This window comes from Phaethon aethereus, assembly GCF_964289735.1.
Source record: "Phaethon aethereus genome assembly, chromosome: 5".
NCBI lineage: Eukaryota > Metazoa > Chordata > Aves > Phaethontiformes > Phaethontidae > Phaethon > Phaethon aethereus.
In genome coordinates this window covers 10,244,269-10,260,649 of record NC_138579.1, presented here as the reverse complement: position 1 = coordinate 10,260,649, position 16,381 = coordinate 10,244,269, and the positions used below count along the sequence as shown (strand labels likewise).

General features: G+C 37.9%; 1 protein-coding gene across 1 annotated transcript in view; it reads right to left on the bottom strand.

Annotated features, from left to right (window-relative positions):
* Nucleotides 1–1,165: 1,165 nt before the first annotated feature.
* The window catches only part of NUDT14 (nudix hydrolase 14), a gene marked incomplete at its 3' end in the record, with an annotated part of 58,121 nt that continues 42,905 nt past the window's right edge, over nt 1,166–16,381 (bottom strand). The window contains exons 3-5 of the mRNA XM_082000824.1: nt 16,039–16,103; nt 12,526–12,763; nt 1,166–1,406 (exon numbers count right to left, since the gene is read on the bottom strand). Coding sequence (XP_081856950.1) covers nt 1,166–1,406; nt 12,526–12,763; nt 16,039–16,103 — 544 coding nt within the window. The remainder of the gene's footprint in view (nt 1,407–12,525; nt 12,764–16,038; nt 16,104–16,381) is intronic.

Below are 16,381 nucleotides of genomic sequence, written 5' to 3'. Positions count from 1 at the left end.
GTAATCCTAGAGGCACATATAACATAGCCATCTTAATTAACATTAACTCAGTCAACAACATAAACCAGTGCATAATTAAATTGCCAGACTTGATTCTGTTTCATTCACGCTCTTAACAGTTCCACATGACAAACAGTCCACATGTCAACTGCGCCGATAGAACAAATAACATACGTTCTAACTAGACCACTTTATTAAATCAAATTGTGTTGCTCAGGACATCTGTGCAGGTTGTATGGACTTCAATGTAAACTGCAGAAATGATGATAACATCTCTCAGTAAAGCACTTCCGACCATTAGATTTCAAGGAGCATTATCTGAGGGGTAAGTCCCATTCTCCCCATTTGGGTGATAAGGAAACAGACCACAGAAGACCTCAGAGAAATCACTTCTATTAGTCACCTCACAGTCAGATTAAGAGAATTTGGCCTCTCGAGTCCCACTCCAGAGGACAAAGTTTGATCCAATTAATCAAGTATAAACCATAAAACAAACAAAGCAGCACGTGTTCCAGTAGAAGCCCCCATCATTCATCCCTCCATCACTGCTGCTCAGCATTATAGTGGGAACAGAAGCACATAATCTTATAGCTGGTCTATTGTCAAAATGACACATTAGCAGAAGGATTTACAGACATGTTTGCTTATGAAGTAAAGGTTTGCATGTTCAGAAATGCAAATGTTTTCTCTGTACAGCAGCAACACACCACACAGAAAGCTGCTCCCTGAAAGCTCTGCAGAACTCAGGAACATAGTTCCATCTGACTATCAAGGTTTGCTGCCTCCCCCCCGCAAAAAATGTCAGAAACTGCAGTGAATAGACAGCTGCCAGTATGTACAGACCACAGTGACAGGCTGGTACAGCAGCTGCACTGAGGTCCTGAGCAACTCTTCAACACAGTGGTAGAGCAGTGCCATAAGAAAAAAGAACCGGACACTCTTACTCAGCCTTTGCATGAAAATCAATATTTGCTTCTCAGAGGCAAATCCTGGCCCCAGTGAAGCCAGTAAGCATTTTGCTAATGATGGAAACTGGGTCAGGTTTTTAATTCAGATTTTACTTCCAAATTTATTTCAAGAAAGCTTCGATCTGTGATGAGTTGATTGAGGCAGGCAGTTTTCTATATCCACAGAACCAGCAGGAAAGCTTTCTGGTGTTTTGATTTTATTTTTTCAGTAGCTTGGGTGCTATGTTGTTTTGGAACCACATGAAGCTGAAGATGACACCCATTGTCTTGGGGAGAGTCTCATCATAAGCAAACTTCATGGAATCTTCTAAAGGTATTTCTACAACTTCAATCAGCTCTCCTTCTTCAGGCTGGCCACCTCCTTCACCAGCTCTCATCTGGTCTGTTACTTCTGCATAAAATAACGTCTGCCTAGAGCCTGTCACACCAACTCCAGACCTGGAAAAAAGCGGAGAGGAAACTTCGGTTTAGATAAAAAGAAGGTAGCTCAGAACTAGGAATGGAAATCTGGGTCCTTAACTTCTGTCACTAAGCAACATCAAAATGCATGTCCTTACCTCTGTTAATGTCATTTAGAACCTATAAATGCAATTTAATTAACAAAGAAATTGATTGCAACTTTCATGCAGAAATATCAACACTTTTGAATACAGTTGCGTAGGAAATGGATCTGTCTTCAACTATATTCTGCCACTTTGGAAAAAATGTTAGTTTGGGAGAAGGTAAAAAAATAGTTTTTGAATAGATGAACAGTTGTTCTACATACACTGAAGTAAACGGAAGTTTCTTCAACTGACCTTAGTGAGAGCTGGACTATGGGATGACTCATAGAGATTTACAAACAACAGAATGAAACTCCTCAGTGTATCTGGATGTTATCATGCTACATTTGTTTGCTTGTTTTTACACAAATATTTAGATTTTTTACTCTAAGAAGATTATGTTCATTCACAGCTGGAGCCCTCTACTCATGGACTGGGTAGGTACAAGAATAGAAAGGCAGCCTGAGGGTCTTTCTCTATCCTTCCTGAACTTTAGCCTTGACCCAAATGGACCACTGTAAGCACGCATGTATCTGAAGTAATTCAGTCTCCCTTCTGAATTTGCTACAGTGGATTTAGTTGAGGATATTTTAGATTATGTAGTCTTTCTTCAGCTAGACCGCTTGCTGTGTATTATACTCTTATTTGTTAATCCTCTATTTCCTTAGGACTATTTCATTTAGGTATTATTAAATAAGGGATAAGTACATAGTCCACTCATTTAGTCCTTCCAAGAAAATATTCACATCGCAATCGCAACTTCTTAATTTCACATGATTACAACCGACTTTCCACATTGAATCTGGATCCAAAGTCCACTGGAACTATGAATGAGGCATTAGGGCAAGTTGAAAAATTAGCTTCCATATTATTCTGTGGAAGACATATTATATAATATGTAGTATTATACATACAGAGGATTCTAAGATTTGTAGCAGTGTTACGATCTTGGAGTATATATCAACACTTACACAATCAATAGTCAACTAAATCTTTTAGTTAATTCAGCATAAATCACACCCCATAGCAGGAATTAATCACTGGTCTCTCAATTTTCCATGAACACTGGCAATTATTTTGTTTGGAGAATTAGTAGTGATTATTGAAGTTGGTTTCTTACATCAGTATACACTCATTTCTAAAACACAGAATAGGGAGTAAACCAGTGAATTCTCTTCCTAAAATTACTACTGATACATTCTGTGACTTTGGGAAAGATGTTTCACAACTCCAGGATCATTCCTATATTTCTACAAAGTGCTTGAGAAACTTAAGCATCTTTGGCACTTCCAGGAACTTTGAAGGTTGCTATGGGATTTCTTTCATTCTGGGCTCATCACTTTATTTCAGTGTCAGTAGTGGGTTTTTTGATACATGTTTTAAGCAACAAAATGTGACCTACTAGCATGCAGCAAGAGGCCAGACTAACGGTTTTCCCTCTCTCTTCCACTCTCACCAAAGTACATGACCTCCTCCCTCAATCTGATTCAGTACTTGCCATCCCTAAGGACCTATTTTCTGCAGCCACTGTCCTTGGTATTTGTACGCTATTCTGACGACCATCAGAGATGGTTTCCCAATCAGAGCCATCCAGGGCTGACAATCATCCACAGACTGTATGTGCCACTGGCAGTAGATCAAATGGTTTCCCAGGACTCCCTGTGCCACGCTCCATTTTCTCTTTTCTGACGGGAAGCTGCCCAGAAGAGGAACGCCGTTCGCCAGCCGCACTGCTGCTCACCTCACCACAACTGAGAATCCAACCAGCAGACGGCACAACACAAACGCAGTCTTCGAAAGCAGCAGGAGTTGCACACTGGGCCCACCACACTGGCTTGATCACTCTGATCTCATTATAAAAGTAAGGTAGATTCATTTTTCATCAAGTTGCTGTCAGCAACCAGCTCACAAAAGATGGAATGACATTTTTTTATGCTAATATGCACTGATAGCGCCCTTTCTGCCGGGAGGATGACGGCACACTTTACTGGATTCCCTTTGTGTTAAAATACAATATATTTTCTTGGTATTATCAAGCAAGAATATATAGTGCTAAAAAGCAACACTGGAAATTAAATACTGATTAAGAATGGAGAGATCTATCTCACAATCCATCATGGATGGCTATTTAAGCTCTAGTCATTCAGTGAACAGTCTCCCACAGCTTAGTCACCTTGATATCTGTCACTGACCACTGACCTGTGTGCTACCCACTCCTCACTATCGTAGCTATGTCCATTGGACGGGGCCTCACTGAGAGAACGTGTTTGTGATGGAATAGTAGACTGTTTGTTCATTTTTGGTTCCCTCTTTTCCTTCTTTTCTTGCGTGAGAAGGCAGAAAGGATTTTTTTTATTTAACTAGAGATCCAGATCTGTTTTCCTCTCTCTATAGAGATTATTCGTTCTTCAATTATTTCTGCAAGAACTGCATTTTTAGTAATTAAATGAACATAGGAAACCTGGGGTTCAGAGATTGTTTTTTGGCAATTGATAGCAAGAATAAAAACACACATGTTAATTTATATTGTAAAATTTGCAAGACAAAGAATGCAGCTTGCTAGTCCCAGGTACTCTGAAAAAACACAAGACCATGCATAATACATTTAATGTTGTGTTATTTATGACGAATGTTAAATCTGAGCTTCATCTGGGGTGCCCCACCTGGAGAATGAAAATGCTCTTAGATTGAGTATACCCATGTCCTCCTGATATTATGTAAAGGTTATATACAAAAACATAGAGACTTTATTTAAGAAGCCCTTCTATAAGAATGTTCTGGCTTGATTATTTACAGCATAATCTCCTTCTATAGCACCTGTGACCAGTTACTTATGAAGTAGCTGCAGCTGTGGAAATCACAGGAGCTCACTTTCCACACATCTTTTCTTTAAAGTAAAGGAAAACTGCTTCCTGAGGTGCTACACCATAAAATTCAGTTTCTTGCCACTGTAGCTCAAATAGCATGGAGTGATTTCCATATGCCATTATTTCATTGTATTTACTCATATGATACTTTTATTAAATCGATGTTTCTTTTCTTATGAACCAAGTATGTCAAAGGTGGCTGCTACACTGAATATACTTTAAAAGAGGAAAGCACTGGACATCAATGTCTTCTCTTTGTTATACGCCCAAAGTTATGGCATTTTTTTCCACATATACTGGCCTATCATTTGCCACAGAAACCAATGAAAAATTTGCAACAATACGTATTCAAGGGAGGACATACCCACATGTTCATTCTTTGTTACTTGATTACCTAACTTACCTTTCTCTGGTGCACCTTTGCCATGAGTTACTCATAAAAAGCTCATAAAAACTTCCAAATGAGCTATAAATAAAATCAAAGAGTGCTGGTATCAATACTCATGTTATTCTACTCTGCTGTCCCCCAACAGCAAATTTAACATTTCTAAGACTACTCAGAATCCCCTCACTATTTAGATGGGTGACTTTGGAGGTGATTGCGTGACATTATTTATGTACATATTCACAGCTTTTATTGTCTAACTACAGGCCTATTTCAATGGTTTCAGAGAAAGGTTGAAAGATACAGAAATATACTTTAATTCATAAAAAAGGCATATTTCTTCCCTTTTTTATTTGATATTTCTTTCTCTAAGAAGATTATGTTCATTCACAGCTGGAGCCCTCTACTCATGGACTGGGTAGGTACAAGAATACCTACAAGAATACCAACTTACTCAGCCAGTTGATCATTTTTTCATGGATCTATGTGGAATGTTCTTTACTAAATTAAATATTCTCCAATATTGCCTATTGCCATCTTTCACATTTCCAGACTCGCGGATATTAATGGAGCTTGCCTGTCCAAAGAAAATTGTCCAAAAGTTAATAGCATTACCATTTCATTTGTCTTAGTACCTTTGTTTTTTATAGAAATCAAAAGTTAGCAGGTTTGTTGCTTTGAAGCCATTCTGAGCCTCCATCCGCTTGAAGCAATAAAATGTTTTAACACATACCCTTGGAAAACGTGTATACATTTCAGCGACTTTGGGTACTTGGGGCTGGAGGAGTGAGAGGGGAGAGAGGAGAAGATGGGTCTGACTGGTAAAGAGGCAACAGGCTGCTATTATGTTTTCAGCACACTTTCAGGTTTATCTGTCACTAGGAACTTCCTATGCTTTTGCACACTTTCAGAGTACGATGTTTAAAGAATTTTGATGTGCCTTAATTCATGGCTATGTTCCTTTTTCTGCTACCTTCTTCCTCTATCCCAAGTCTGACACATACGCTTTTCCTTGCCCTAGTATTTCATGTTACAAATAAAATGCTTTTGCCGTAGTCTGAAATGAGTCACCTATTAACAGATTACAGCTATATTCATTACCTTTGCATCTGTGGAAATCACAGGGGTCACAGCACACCCGAACTGCAAGTGATGAGTTTTACCCTGGGAAAACCACCTTCCTGATAAAGGTGTTTCCCCTTCCCAGTGCACCAGAGGCTTGGTTTGGGGGAGGGCAAGCAGGGTCTGAACTCATGGCCCCGGCTCGGGGTCAGACTTGAGGCTTCAGTCTCACTCCACGGGCTTAGCACTGTGTTGCCCACACCAGGCATGTCATGGCTCATACTGACCCAGACCTACTAAGCCTGGCTTGACCTAGCTGATTGTTCCAGATGTATTTTGATGTGTCTGTACGGTGCTTAACTCTTATTTACCACTGTGGGACAAATGCAAATGATCTATACAAAACACAGCTCTGTTTTTGTCTTCTCTTTATGGTGAGGATCAGTTTCTTTTGAGAAGTTTATAGTTGTTTCAGTTAACAAACAGCTACGTGGCTGACAAATACTCTTTGTCAGATCATTAAGGCTTAAGTTCACAAAGCCTGTAACTTCAACAGAGAGAGATTTTAAAACCCAAAAGTCTATTAGCACTAAAATTTTAGTGTTGCTTTAGAGACAATTAGAAACCTTTGACAATAGCAAGTCTAAGAATGTATGCATGTCAAAGTAAGGATACCAAAGTGGTATGGTTTTCATCACAATAGTAACTTAAATGTTAAGTTTAACACATCAAAACAAGATTGTATGCTGCATTCTCATACTTCATTTTAAATAAAACACTCAAAGACTGTGATTAAATCATGCTATGGCTCTCAAAGCTGTGGGCAACACACTTCCAGGCAACAGCACAGCAGAGAAGCAGTTTCTGCAGAATCACTGCAAAGTGCTTCTCCTCACCGCCTGCCCAGGGTGGGACTGGCTGGCAGAATGAGGCTGCAATTAGAGTATTTTCTATCTACTTCCTTCTTAGACCAGGAAAACACAAAAGACAGACAGATTGTCACTCCAATCTGTTTTTGAAACATGGCAATAGCAGCTCTCACAACGTCTTTGTTTAGCTCTTCCCTTCTATTAAATGCATTAGGAAATATGTAGCACACATGAAACAGAGCTCACAAAATGGGACTTTTCCCTTGTCATATCAAAGTTCCTAAGCATGAAGAAACATTACATACATGTTTTTTATCACAAGTGCGTAACAGTATCTTATTGCTGTAAAAAAAAAAGTTTAGTAGTGCCTGTAAGCGAGGAGTGAGATTGAGTCCACCATGTATGCTTGCTGATGCTCAGTAACAGCGAGTTTCTTCCTCAAACTGGGCGTGTGTGCACACACGGGTGCATGTATGCACATGTGCAAATTTGTAAGCAAGGCTGAAATTCAAAGCATGTACTCAGAATTAGCTTTGCCTTCTCCTCAGGTTTGGATGCACATCTATGACAACCAATTATTACATTCATAATTATTACATTCATAAATATTACACTTTTAATTTGAAGGAAAAAACATGTATGAGAAAAGAAACAAATATCTTATACTCTACCCCTCTGCTGCAAGATGAGGAGCACATAAATTGACTTATTGTGAAGACTTATTAGTTTAACTCAGATTTCTGATAGACAGCAATTAAAAGCTAAATTTCTCGTAATTTCTTAATATTTAACAAATATAACATCTATAAATAATCAACATTTACCTGTTCCTATCAACCAGAAATAAATTTTTCATTTTTTATCTGACATAGTTAATGTGAAAATTCCTAAATGCAATGTATCCTTCTACAAGACGTAAGCCATTTGGATGCAGAATTTGGGTATATAGTGAATACGTAATTCATGTTTACAACTAAATACAACACAAATCTCTGTTATTGATGCTGAAATCAAGATCTCTTTAGGCATGCAACACGTAAGCTGATGAACAGTGACATGCAGCTCCTATTGTCACTTCTTAGGACCTTTGTACAGTTCTGACATTATAAGCAGCAGGTGCAAGAAAAAAGCAGAAAAGTAATTAACATAAAATTTATTACATTATGCCATTGCCCAACAGGTGTACTAGCAGGTGATCTAATTATAATGTGCTCCAACATTTTCAAGGCTATTATTCTTTCTACATAATAACTTGTGAACACAAACCATTTTTACCTCATTGCACAGGGGCTAATAGCTATAGCACAGTAATTGGAACATCCAATATTAATTCTCTGAAAGCTCTTCTTTGTTGTATACTTTGGGAAAAAATCAAATGTAGGAAGATTAAAGTAAGTACCTGTATTAATATAGTCAGTCCCTTAAACTAATCCGTCTGAATTTTGCAGTGAGGATGAGAACCTGCAGCTCCTATTGTATCCAATTCATAGCCAAGAGTTTATTGCAACCTCCAGGAGAAAATAACGACAGAACGAAGGGAAAAGGAAGTTGAACCAGAAGCCCTGGTTCAACTTTATCCTGATGCCCTGAGGTGCTATTTAAGTCCAAATAATTTTATAAATATTCTTCAAGAAGACCAAACATTTCAAGAACTAAAAGAAAATACTCAAAGTTGCAATGGCAGTAATAGTATCTTTAACAACAACAACATTATTTCCCTGTGCCTGTCGTGTAAGGAAACAAGCCTCAAGGAAGATAGCTGGAAGTACTTCAACCTAAGAAACCAACTCACAGCTGAACCGCACATGGGATTCAAACTGAAAACTTCTGGGATACCATGACAGATAGAAAATTTATTATATCTGATATATGAGTAAGTCCAAAGTAGTTCACTTACAAAATACTGCGTTTAAGAAAAAACACCTGGAGAGAAGCTTACAGGTATCTTTTAGAGGTTTTAAAAATGAACCATTTAACTGGCAGCCATTTTAATGAAGCCTCAGTTTACAATTATACTACTATAGTATTAGCTTCATTTTATTATTGAGCTAAATGGTTCCTTTACCCCCATCACATCTACCATCTATGCTATTTTTGCCTGAGGCCATACATACAGTTGACAAGAACTCAACACACCAGTAGGTGCCAAAACTTTCAGGAAGCCTCCAAAAGTGGATTAGCTGCTGCCAGAGCAGAAAACAAACTTTTTTGTAATACCAAAATCAGGTTACTTTTTGTATGCCAAGCACAAATGTTGTGTAGCCATGATGAGAAGAGGAAACTCACCACACAGGTTGCAAACAACAGGTTTTTTTCAGAATGATTCCTGCCTTCATCTACACAGTAAAATGAACCATTTGCATTTAAATTCATCTTCTGGCTGGCATTTTTTTGTAATAGGAACAGATACTTTTGATTCTCCAAAGTGTGATTCCTCTGACCTCCTCCAGTCAAGTCCCTCTTAATATGTTTGTCTTTCTCATTATCTGCCCCCAGTCTGGTCTCCTTCATTGACCCATGCCAAACTGCCCTGCTGTTGCTGGAACAACTTGTTCCTAAGACTCTTGCTCAGCTAGTCTAAATTCCCCAACTCCTGGCTTCTTTCCTGATTTCGCATTGACTCCACAGCTTCTCTGTGGATCATTCAAGGTAATTAAGTCTGAGATCTGCTTAATTCATCAAAAAAGAAACAACAACTAACAGATTTGTCAGGAATATATCAAGTGCAGTCAAACAAATATCAGCTCTAATATGATAACAGGTCTTGTGGATGGGGCAGCAACACAAACAATGTAACTTCAGTTTATCAAGGCTTTGAACGCTATCTAATATGACAGTTTCATTAAGAAGTCAGGAGATCATGATACACTTAGAAATTGAAGAAACTGTGAAATAGGTGCAAAGCTAGTATGAAAATGGTACTCATGGATCAAGTTGGAAATACAAACTAAATAGGATACCACTGGGGACCGTTCTCCATTCAATATAATTCAATATTTTGTTTCAGGACTGCAGGTGGCAAAGCTGAGATAGACTATTTATAAAAAGCTAGAGATGAATACTAGAATTCAAAATCATCCCAACAACTTGGAGGAATGGTGTGAAAAAAGAGAATGCAATTCAGTAAAGGCAAGTTCAAGACTCTGTGTTCAGGCAGCAATAATGAACAACACAAAGACAGACAGGAGATGAACGACAGTGCAGTACTGCTGCAGAAAATAGTTCTGAGATAGAGGAGGCCTTGTGGACTGTAAGTCAACAACATAATGCCACTGCAAAAAAATACTACAGCATATAAACAAAATCATCTGTAAGACTAGGGAAATAATGCTTCTACTCCATCTGACACTGGTAAAACCCCGCTAAAATGCTGTGCTCCACTTTGGGCACTATGTTTTTAAGAAATATGCAGACAGATGGAATATGCAGAAGGAATGATCAGACATCTAAAAAACATGGTCTAAAGAGAAAGCTTAATCAACTAAGCAAAAATAGGGTTTTGCATAGGCAAAAATAAAATAAAGGGGAGACATGTTCAAACAAGTATGTGGAAGGTGCAGAAGTACTTCATGTCGACTGGGAACTGGGTAGTAAGTCTTGAAGTCAGACTTGAAGTAAAGAACGGGAAATTTAGGCAAGACGGGAGGAAAAACTTGCTCATGGTACAGATAGTTAGACACTTCAGATAGAATGCTTGGAGAGGCTATGAAATTATCAGATTATAGAGAAAGCACAGATGCACATTTGACAGAAGTGATTTAAATCCAGCTGAGCTTGATCTTTGGAAGAGGAGCAGTCTAGATGAGATCCTCCCAAAATTCCTTCCAATTCTGTTTTCTAAGGCTCTCTGACCTGATGCAATGGATCAATAAATAACAGAGCAACTATAACATGGATCACGGAGATGACAGATAATAACAGAAGTGCATGATGTATTGTAATTGTTAATGGGATGCATATGCATTAACGTAACACTTTACATCAGTGTTTTTTATTGATAGTCGCAGCATGAAAGAGCATAAACCACTTAGAAAAACTTGTTACACTTAAACAAAAAAAAAAGCCCTGAAATTCTTATATGTAATAGAGCCATTATAGAAAAAAATGTCCTTAGCAGACCACAGGGGAACCAAGTACTTCCTGTCTTTGCATCAAATCTTCAAGGATCAGACAGATATGCCAATCTTTGGCTGAAGGAAGGAGAACAGGACACTCCTAAGGGGAAGACTGTAACATAATAAAATTCTAATACAGAGCACAGGAAGTCCTACAAAAGAAACTCTAAAATATCATATTTGAGGTTTCAACCTCTCATATTAATCTAAAAATGTTACTACTATTATACAGGCCCTTCTAACTTCAGCACGGATCTCTGTGGGCAAAAAGCTATGCCCACTTACACAAAGCAGGATTGGAGGATTAACGTATTAAGTGTCCTTTGCATTGGTCCCAACAGAGAAAACTCCAATTGAACACTCTCTTTGCAAGTCTGTGCAATTAAAAAAAAAAGCAATTGAAAGAACAACCACTTGTAAGATACATTTATCAACCAAAAACCAAACAATGTTTTAGCCAGATGTGAATCATTAATGCTGAGTAAAATTTCTACACTGAAGCTACAAACTTCTACAGCTACAGAAACTATACTTACTTCTCCTATTTTGTGTCTGTATACATATACATACATATATATACATATGTATATATCTGCATGGTATGGCCTGCCAGTGTCACCCAGCCTATGAAATTCTATAGACAGCTTCTGCTCATAAATCTAGCAGGCACTTTTTCTTTCAGGAGAACAAACCCTTAATCTAGTTTCAAGGAGCTGTAAAAGACAGCTCCTGTGATTCACCCCCTCCCCTCAACAGAAGCACTGCTTGTTAATCCAGCAGGAAATAACATTTGCCAGGATTGACAGCTGTGGATTTGTATTCAATTCCCAAATTAAAAAAACAATGACAGGGACTAGTTCAATGGAGATGTCAAGCAAAATTAAAAAAGTAAAAAACCTGCTGCTTTCTCTGTAAAATGCAAACACACGTACATTTTGTATAACAATACTAAAAGCTGGGAAGGAGATATAATGGGATTAAAGCTGTGTGCAAAGTTTCTCCTCAGGGTTTTCTGTTTGGATTTTTTTGTGGTTTCCCCCCCCCAACAACTTACATTTTGTATTTTTCTTCTTACATATTAAGTTTTCCTCTTACTTCTAATATATGTTTTAAAACCCATTAAAATCTTTCAATAACTATTTAAAACCCTGCAAAAAAAAAAGTAAACATTCTCACAGTCAAATCAGCAAAATCTTCATATATAACATTAATTATTGTCCAATTCAAAGAAGGCTTAATTACAGCCCAAATAACATGAAGAAATCTAATGGTACAAGTTCTCACGCTTCTGCAAAATTGTGTTAGTGGTAAATCAGAGTCCATCTTGGGCAGCTTCTATTGTTAATCGGAATAATAAGAATCAGAGATGGAAAATGTCTGACACATTAAAGACCAGCTGCCTTCTAAGCGCTGTAACAAACTGCTCTGAAGAGTTCAGTGCAACTTTTCCCAGTTCTAATAGTCTTTGGAATAAATCATAATGGTATCATTCTTACTGGGAATTCAATCCCATAATTATGAGTTTATAATTCCTTATGTCTCTGTAAACACTCCTCTCACTTGCTGAAAATTACACCTGTACATATACTTTCAGATGTCCAGGTTCCTCCAACACACTGCTTAAATAAGGGAATAGGGAACATTAATTTACATTCAAGCCACTTCAGCAATCTCTGAAACAACAAAATGCAAAGTGTTTTAACTTACTGCTATTTACCTGTATGAAGTGATCCTCCTTAGGTCTGTGACGGGAACACGATAGCCACATTCTTCTAAGACTTCGCCACATGCAATTTCTTCTAAAGAAAGATCTGGTTTGTCTACAATGCCAGCACAGAGTTCATAGGTCACTCCTACCACAGCAGGTAAGGGATCCTCTAGGCGAGAGAAGCTCTCCTTGTCCTGATGCTGAAAGGCTTGAGGATGATGCCTTTCTACTTCACACATGTAAACAGCTTAAAAAAAACCCACAAAGTAAAAGAAACAAGAGCGGAGGGGATGTTAGTTTATTCATATTAAATAGAAAAAGAGATGGTACACAAATTTTGCCTAGAAATTTATAACCACCAGAGTACTTGAGAGTACAAAGAATTCATTTGTGTTATCAATTAAAATTATGACACACTGAAATTAGAACTTTAGAGAACAAAGGTTCTCTTGCGATTTCTGTAAAATTATTCTTTAAACTCTATTTATGCTTACATCACTTGGAATGAATTCATGCACATCTTAAAATAAACAAAAATTTAAAAAGGAAGCTTAAACTTCATCCAAGAAGTTTAAGTCCCAGAAAAGCCATACCGCTTCCATTTGTTGGGCAATGCAGATATCAGGATTTAATTTAAACTATGCAGTTATCTTGCAGGAAAGTTGGGTTGCACATTGTGTACCATATGCACAATGATGAGCCTTTCAGCCTGTCAACTCAGCTGTTATTTAGAAAGGGTATGAAAAGCATGTATGTTTGTTTGAAAAAAAAACCCACACACCTCTTGAACATATAGTTCCTTGCACAGATTCCTGTGTGGAGTCTGAAAAAGACTTCTTGAACTAATCTACAAACAGCTGCCACTGTAATGCACTCCTGAAGAAAGTGCAAATGCCAGATTTTAGTCTTTATTTAAGCAAAACCTCTCACTGATGTCAACAGAAATTTTCCCTAAGTAAGAACTGCAGGACTGGATGTTAACACACAAAGAATCACTACCAACAATTCCAATCATTGTAACTTTAGCTTACCAGGTAGAATTGCACCTGTTTGTTCTTTGAAATTCCCTCATGTCTATGTCTTTGCTTTTCATGGAAGGTTAGCATGAGGGTGTTATAAAACACCCTAAATAAAACTATTTTAAAATTTGAAATTATTTTTATTCTATTAAAATATTTTACATGCATATTTAACATACACACAACATGGTTATTATATATCATACAAATTAGCTTATCTTTTATTTCCCATTCTAAATCTTACAGATCAGGTATATAAAAGAGCTCGTTTAGTGGACAATTTTTTGTTCTTCCAGTTACTGGATTTAGCTTATTATTTCTTAAAACTTTGATATACAAGGTCCCTAAAGAAATGTTGTCACGCAAAAGTGAAGTACCACAGTGACTTCTCAAGCACTTGATCTCTGGGGCAGAGTCTATACCCCAGAAGTTTGTGCCTAGGCTCTTTCTATAAAGCTTCTTGTCTCAGAAGTGTAGTATAGCAAGATCAGCACCTGAACGGGAGAGGTCTAGATCAGTCTGAAAAGAAAGATGAAGTGCAGAAGTTTGCCCCAAAATTAATCTTTCTCCAGAATTTAAAACTTTCAAAGTTGTTTGCAATAGGTACATCCAAGCCTTTGAGATTCAGACATTTAAGGAAAGGAGCTTCCATTCGTTAGCTGAAAAACATGACTAGAGATCAGTTTTCTTTTTTTAAAAAAATACACCACAATCCATGGAAAGGTCACTACACTTACAGCGGAAGCAACAGGGCACACGTTCATAGGTACCAACCCTAGCCTTTCCCAGGAACATATTAATTTCCTATATTTGAAAATGTGTGGTCAATTGACTACCAAAATAAGCATTGTCCAAGACCTTGGCCAGTCAGTCACGGGCAAGGAACTAATATGGAAACTACTAAGATATACATGTAACTTTCTTCCCTCTGCTCTTTCCAAATGACTCATTTGAGATGATCTAAGTCCACAGTACACCAAAAAATATGGTCCTGTCTGCGTCACCCCGGTTGTGTGCCACCCCTGCAGCCAGCATGAACTCTTCCAGGCCAGTCAGATAAACTGTCTAATCCTAAGAATTACCTGTTTGCAGTCATATAAGACCTCTTCTGTGGCTGCCTCAGGGGTGGTGCTCCCAAAGGGAATGGCCTGGCAATGTACATAGAGGGAGGGATGACTGCCGTTATAAGCAGCGCAGACTTCAATGGGAAAACCTGATCACGACACCGCACCCTAAGGAAAGGCAAGCACTTATGTCAACCAGCACACGTGAAGGGGATGTGCCTGGCGAGTGAGCACAAGCTGTTTGCTTACAAGTAACGAGCTATCGCCTTCCTGGTGGGACCCTGATAGGAGCTAGCAATGAGAAAGGTCTCAGCTTTAATTTTTATTTGTGGAATAGGCACCAAGGCAGACAATAACCATGGAATGGAAATATAATTACAGTGGTGTGATTAATGTCAGGGCATGGTTGCAATCACTGAACTGCTATGGACTGAGTGTCTGAATGACCACTGTCCCTAAGGACAGGTTTCTAAGCAGCTCCGGACTCTGGAACAGTTTAACTCCAGAACAGTCTAGTCTTTTAAGGAAGATTTGACACTTCCATAGGGATGATATAATGAATATATCGCTGTTCAGTACACATATACATTTCCACATAGATGAAGGCTTCTGCCTAAGATTGCCTCAAAGAGAGCAATAGCTATATGAGCCATTTTATGCAGCTGGCAAATAAAAGACATTGGACTATTGATAAACAAATAAAAAAACTCTTTATAATAGCCAATATTAGTGCTGCATGAGAAATATGCACAGTCAGTATAACAGTGGTGCACAACACTGAAGAGCCTGTCAATCACTGTCAGCAAGAAAAGACAGCATGACACCACTCTTGAAAGTTTCCTATAACATCTACCAGGAACAGTCTTGAAATGGTCTCTTAGCAACAGTCAGTGAAATATCTTGTGCTTTTTTTTTTAAACAGGCAGAGAATATGCATTTAATTTTTAACTTCCAAAAAGTAAATATTGCTTCAAATTAAAATAACTGATACAAAGACACAGGAAAAAAAAGTATATTCATGTAAAGTCATCATAATAACTGGTAAAATGAAGCTGTCTACGTATCGATGAAAAAGTGTACAGTCCTAAATTGCTTCTGCACCGAAACTGCCTACTAAATACTAGACAGGTGAAGAAGAAACTTCAAGTAACGGCAATCTATTGCATGATCATTGTAGAGCTGTTTGTAATTTCATCCAAAGGAGGATGATGACTAGCCCAAAAAGCAAAATGTAAGGCTACCCTGATCATTTGTTTCATCCATAATGGAAATTTCCCCAGTTAGAAATACTGACCAACTGAAAAGAGTGGGCTATCATACAAAGAAACAGAATATAAACCAAAGATTTTATCACCACAGATGCACCAACTTTTAACTGCTAAACCCTTAAAAGCTTGCTTCACTAGAGAGCAAAAGGAAAACTTAAAAAAGAGGATTACCTGGGCGGAACTGCCTCACCACAACAAAGCACTGACGAGAAGTATTAAAGATGAGGATTGACACACTGAGGAGGAAGATAAAAAAAACCAAAAGATCAATGCTTTATGAAGGATTAATGCAGAACTATTAAACTTACATCTTGTGAATTTAATTTTAACTACATAAATACGCAGATTTATTACTAAAGCCACAATGCAACAAAATCCTTGTCCAAAATCCATCAAGACCGATAGATAAATGGGTTGTGTTCCAAAAGCCCATGAGAATTTACCCAAAATTAAGTAATTTTTGTCTTCTGCCATGCAGACAAAGCAAGTCACCAATCCATTCCTTCTCCCCAAC